Source organism: Barbus barbus (genome assembly GCF_936440315.1).
Source record: "Barbus barbus genome assembly, chromosome: 41".
Classification (NCBI taxonomy): Eukaryota; Metazoa; Chordata; class Actinopteri; order Cypriniformes; family Cyprinidae; genus Barbus; species Barbus barbus.
The window spans coordinates 23,192,085-23,198,084 of NC_136719.1; the positions used below are offsets into that span (position 1 = coordinate 23,192,085).

At 36.8% G+C, this 6,000-nt stretch overlaps 1 protein-coding gene across 2 annotated transcripts in view; it reads right to left on the minus strand.

Moving 5' to 3' along the window:
• The window catches only part of LOC306860110 (nuclear factor of activated T-cells, cytoplasmic 2-like), a 37,632-nt gene extending 31,902 nt beyond the window's left edge, over positions 1-5,730 (minus strand). The window contains exon 1 of one of the 2 annotated variants that reach the window (XM_079401648.1): positions 5,507-5,730. In XM_079401648.1, the coding sequence (XP_079257774.1) occupies positions 5,507-5,564 (58 nt within the window). In that variant the 5' untranslated portion in view covers positions 5,565-5,730. Of the gene's footprint in view, positions 1-2,775; positions 3,204-5,506 lie in introns of those variants that run through there. The other variant, XM_079401647.1, reaches the window with a different exon arrangement.
• Positions 5,731-6,000: the final 270 nt, after the last annotated feature.

Here is a 6,000-nt window from a genome sequence, read left to right on the forward strand (position 1 = left end):
AAAGCAGCTTCACAGTAATAAACAAGAAAATAACAGTACTAAAAGTCAGTACTTCACTTGTAAAGCAGCTCTAAAAGACAATAGTGTCATTAAATTCACCTTAATTTAGTTCAATATTGATTCAATTCAATTCAATAACTGAATATTGCAAGGTTCCTCAATTATGTTACAGTTTCCGTTGTAAAGCAGCTGTCATTATTCAGTTGAATTTCAATGTTCATTTAATTAAGTTCAATACCAGTATGAATGTTGCAAAGTTAATTAATTATGAAGCGAACTCAGTTTAACTATAATGGAGCTTTGCAGAAGACTAAAGTGTCGTTATTCAGCTCAATTAAGTTCAAAAACACTGTGAATATGGCAAAATTAATTCGTTCTGAAGCAAACTCATAAAGCAGCTCTACAAAGACAATAATGTCATCAGTGCTGAGAAGTAACTGATTTCATATCATCTGGATTATGTATTCAGATTTCAAAAATGTAGTACTTGTAATTAGATTATATTACTTTTAAAATGTTTACAATCAGATTACTTTTTTATGGACTACATTATTACAGATTATTTACACAATGACAGTAAATTATTCATTGATTCTACAAAATTTGAAATGTTCCTTTCTAAATAATTCTACTGTGTCATATCGTTTAGCTTTGAACATTCACAATATACAATGGCCATGTAAATGCCATGTAAATTCATTTGTGATCCATGCTTCTGAGTTTGGGGACAAAAGCACCTCTCAATCAATTATGCAATGTACGAGACAAATAATTACTAATAAACATTGCCGACAACAAAATTAGCCCAGTTTGCGAAACCATGGAGTAATGTAATGTTTAATACATTTCATAACATACTACTAGAACGGAATATAGTTTATTTATTTTTTATAACAATAATCCAATTCAAATCTATAAACAGGTGTGGTCAAAAGTAATCCAAAAGTAGTCTGAATATATATTACCTAAAACTAGTAATGTAAATTATATTACCGACTACAGTTTTCATCACTGATTTGTAAGTAATCTGTCCAGCACTGAGATTCATTTATCACAATTTAGTTCAGTTTTGCTTCAATTTAGCTCCATAACAGTGTGAATGTTGCAAAGTTCATTAGTTATACAGCTCTACAGAAGACCATGGTGTCATTATTCAGCTCAAGTCAATCCAATTTTGTTCGATAATTGTGCAAAATTCATCAAATTATGAAACAAGCTGAATTATAAGCAGCTCAAGGCAATAATTTTGTTATTCAGTTCAATTCAAGTCTGTTCATTTTTGATTCAATTCAGATTCAACAGTATATTCTGGAAGTGGTAAACGGTGTGTGTTCTTTTCAGCGGCGTTGCTTTCGAAAGTATTTTTCCAATAGGGATTTTTAAAAGTCTTCGTTTAAGAGTTAAAATCCATGAATCAAACCAACTAGCTATACGATGAAGCGTATCTGAAAATCAGACAAAATGTCAAAGGTACAACAGGACCGTGTTCTTGAAGGCTTAAACAACTAAAGCCATGAAACTTTGCGAATTACATAATCACGATTACAAGATGTTCGTTACAACATTCATTGCATACAAATACATCATTGGCTGTGCTTCCTATATAGTTTACGTAGCTATGTATTTTGTCATTCCACTGTTAAACATGATTATTATAAAAAAATAAGTTCAAATGTGTGATGAGAACTTCAACAGAAGCATGTACCATCGATTAACAACCTTGTAGCTCACAGTAAGTCTCTCTTTAAGATATGATTCACAATAAATTACTCAATAGAGAAACTGAATGGGATTTTAACTTCCGGGAACCCAACTGTTGCACTCAATAAATACAATTGTTTTGCATTTGTAATCAAATTCTGTGTATTAATTTACACAAATGTTTTTACAATTTGGCAGTCCAATCAACTAAGTCATCCTTGTTGAGATTAGTTCTGGTCCATTTCATCACACTGGAAATAAAAGGCATTATGGGATACAGTATTCTGCATAATGCATTCTGTATTCTACACATTTTTGTGTAAATTTGCATTCTGTCAAATGTGCTGTTTTGGTATAATGTGTGATGTTGTGTTAGCAAGTTCAAATCTCATTACCATCATGTGCAACACGTTAGGTGACAACATCTACTGCATCTTTTAGATTATAATGTACATTCATCATTGTTATGAAAATGCATTACATTTCTGATGTCCAAAGTGTCATGTCTTGGATGAGACGTGCTCCCCTGTCATTTAAAAGAGTTTAGAAAAATGCAATTGTTGCATGATGGTAATGACATGATTGACTGAGACTGATTGTTATAAAAAAAACATAAATCCCAAATTAATTTTAAAATCATAAAAGTTTTTAGTATAACAAACCTATTAAAATATCACTGATTTTTATAGCCTACATTTATGTGGTGGGGAATAAGATCCAACAAGTGAACAAAAAATGAAATAAACACTTAAACAAATGCTTACTTAACAACAACTAGAATACTGTATAACAAAAACAAACATATATTATATTTAATTATTACATCACATTGATTCTACTATTAATAGGTCTACATAATATATTACAATAGTTTTAAAATCCCATATATTTTTACTGAGGTAGCCTATTATATTTGATATGCATTACATTAAATCATAAAGCCTGTTTATACATGGATACATACTGTATTTAATATTTATGACTTATTTGCAATAGTTCAAACAGCTAAACATTATTATGCTGGTAGTTATAGTCCTCAGCACACATTTTATACAGAAGTTTAGTGAAACAAACCTTGAAGTCCCGTTGTACTTCCATACTCAAAAAGATAATCAAACTCCAGCTCATCCTGATCAAGCTCCTCAGCCAGTCCTAACGCAGCCTTATCGTCGTAAAAAGAGCTCATCTGTCTCAATCTGATTTATTTACACCACAGCAACTTCATAAACGCGTCGAGACAACGCCGGCTGTTTGACACGCAGGGGTCCGAGCGCATGAATGAGGATAGAGAGGATAGAGAGACAGACGCGCTCGAGTCAACTTCAACTTCCGCTTTAAACTTCACTCACACCCCCGTTTACACCAGCGGCGACAAAATCACAACACGGCCATTACTGTAGAAGAAAGTGATCAGGAATAGAGTCAATGGACGCGACAGAACGGCCAGGACGCGTTTACTGCGACACGTCAGTGATAGAGTGATGGTTTGAACAGGTTTGTCTGAGTGTTTGTCGTACTACAGGAAGCATAAAACAATCTGTCAATCAAACAGAGGTGATAAAATAGATGACACGCGCCTCCTGTTGACAGGTACTAGTTATAACTGCGACAGCAAAAGCAACTAGTCCTTGATCTCAGTTTCTCAGACCTCATCCAGTAAGACCTGCTGCCCCCGAGTGTTCATCACTACACAATACCACACGACGATCAGACAATCTATCTATCTATCTATCTATCTATCTATCTATCTATCTATCTATCTATCTATCTATCTATCTATCTATCTATCTATCTATCTATCTATCTATCTATCTGTCTGTCTGTCTATCTGTCCGTCTGTCTGTCTGTCTGTCTGTCTATCTATCGTTCTGTCTGTCTGTCTGTCTGTCTGTCTGTCTATCTATCTGTCTATCGTTCCGTCTGTCTGTCTGTCTGTCTGTCTGTCTATTGTTCTGTCTGTCTGTCTGTCTGTCTATCTATCTGTCTGTCTGTCTGTCTATCTGTCTGTCTATCGTTCCGTCTGTCTGTCTCTTTGTCTGTCTGTCTGTCTATCTGTCTGTCTATCGTTCCGTCTGTCTGTCTGTCTATCTGTCTATTGTTCCGTCTGTCTGTCTGTCTGTCTGTCTGTCTGTCTGTCTATCGTTCCGTCTGTCTGTCCGTCTGTCCGTCTGTCTGTCTGTCTGTCTATCGTTCCGTCTGTCTGTCCGTCTGCCTGTCTGTCTATCGTTCCGTCTGTCTGTCTGTCCGTCTGTCTGTCTGTCTATCGTTCCGTCTGTCTGTCTGTCTATCTGTCTGTCTGTCTGTCTGTCTATCGGTCCGTCTGTCTGTCTGTCTGTCTGTCTGTCTGTCTGTCTGTCTATTGTTCCGTCTGTCTGTCTGTCTGTCTGTCTATCGTTCCGTCTGTCTGTCTGTCTATCGTTCCGTCTGTCTGTCTGTCTGTCTGTCTGTCTGTCTATCGGTCCGTCTGTCTGTCCGTCTGTCTATCTGTCTATCGTTCCGTCTGTCTGTCTGTCTATTGTTCCGTCTGTCTGTCTGTCTGTCTGTCTATCGTTCCGTCTGTCTGTCTGTCTGTCTGTCTGTCTGTCTATCGGTCCGTCTGTCTGTCCGTCTGTCTGTCTGTCTATCGTTCCGTTTGTCTGTCTGTCTGTCTGTCTGTCTGTCTATCGGTCCGTCTGTCTGTCCGTCTGTCTGTCTGTCTATCGTTCCGTCTGTCTGTCTGTCTGTCTATTGTTCCGTCTGTCTGTCTGTCTGTCTGTCTGTCTACCTATCTATCTATCTACCTATCTATCTATCTATCTATCTATCTATCTATCTATCTATCTATCTATCTATCTATCTATCTATCTATCTATCTATCTATCTATCTATCTATCTATCTATCAAACTGTCACTTATTTTTGGACTCTTTAAAATATCAAACCACTTTCCACCACATCAGACGTTGCGATCTTACTCTGTCCTGAGAGTTTTTTGGAACGAAGGTGGAAAATAACCTGCAATTTTAGACCCACAGTAATTCCAGACAAATCCAGACTATTATAGACTGAAATGACACGATGTGATTATTTACATGGTGGCAGTATCTAGGGTTATTCAGCATTACCTGAACTTTCCATTGCAGCATGATCTATGAATAGCCAAGGAGTCTGAATTTTATGTAACTAATGATATTCAATACTCATGGTGAGTCATGATGAACTATAAGACATCTTACTATTTCTAATCCAAATTCGGCTGGCCATTTATTAGTAGTAGTATTAAATCATTTAATGCTCTGTGCATCACAGACATGCCATTTAAACCCAAGCGCACCTAAACTATTGCATCTCCTCTCTCTGAATAAACTCCAGCACATATGTACAAATAAAAATCAAAGAGACATAACTGTCCATGTGTTTGACAAACTAAAGCAATTTCATATAAAAAAAAATTAAAACTAATAAATGCACTATTAAATGTCTGTTAAATGCATGACAATAGTCTGAATGAATATGTATAATTCTAAATCCAGTAATAAGTGTAAAAGTTCATTCAAAAACGGAACATGTTATGAAACATAAACTATTACATTTTCAAGTCTCAATATTGCATGTATTGATGTCACTGAGAGTTCCCTCATGACGTAACTGCCCTTTACTGTACACACTGTAATATACTGTACATATTTCATTGCTTAATACATCACTAATTACGTTCATTCCATTTACATTGCATTTAGCTCGAACAGTTTAGCTATAAGAAAACGTTAAAAATCAAATTATTGATTACCAGTAATTCACAACACTTCAGCACGCGCCATCCATACCTTGATCCATCGACCTCATGCTGTGGAAGTGCATCAGTCTCCAAGACTCTCTAAACATTTGGAAAATATACAAAAAATAAATTCAACAGTCCAGAAATAGCCTTTCTGTACAGATCATAGCAGGAAAAAAAATCTGGATGGAGAAAGCTGAGAACGAAAAAGCTAATACTCCGTTATAAGTGCAAAAAAGAGCAGTGCGCAATAGCAGTAGTTCTGTGTGGTATGAACTCCTTTGCCTGCTCTGAGGATTGACTTGAGAATCAAGAGCAGCTTCCTTCCCCGGCTCTGGGTGTTTATAATGGGCCAGTGCTGTAAAATAACGGGATTCCCTCAGTGTTTCCTCCTGTTTGTGCGCTCTGCCATGGAAACCTGGAGCGGCTCCATCTCGGAGACTCAGGGCTTTCCTGCAGAGCGCGCACTCAGGAATCTATGACGTCTCCAGCCTCTGCGCCAAGGCATTTCTGCGGCTTCTCTCAGACAGTGGCGCACAAGAA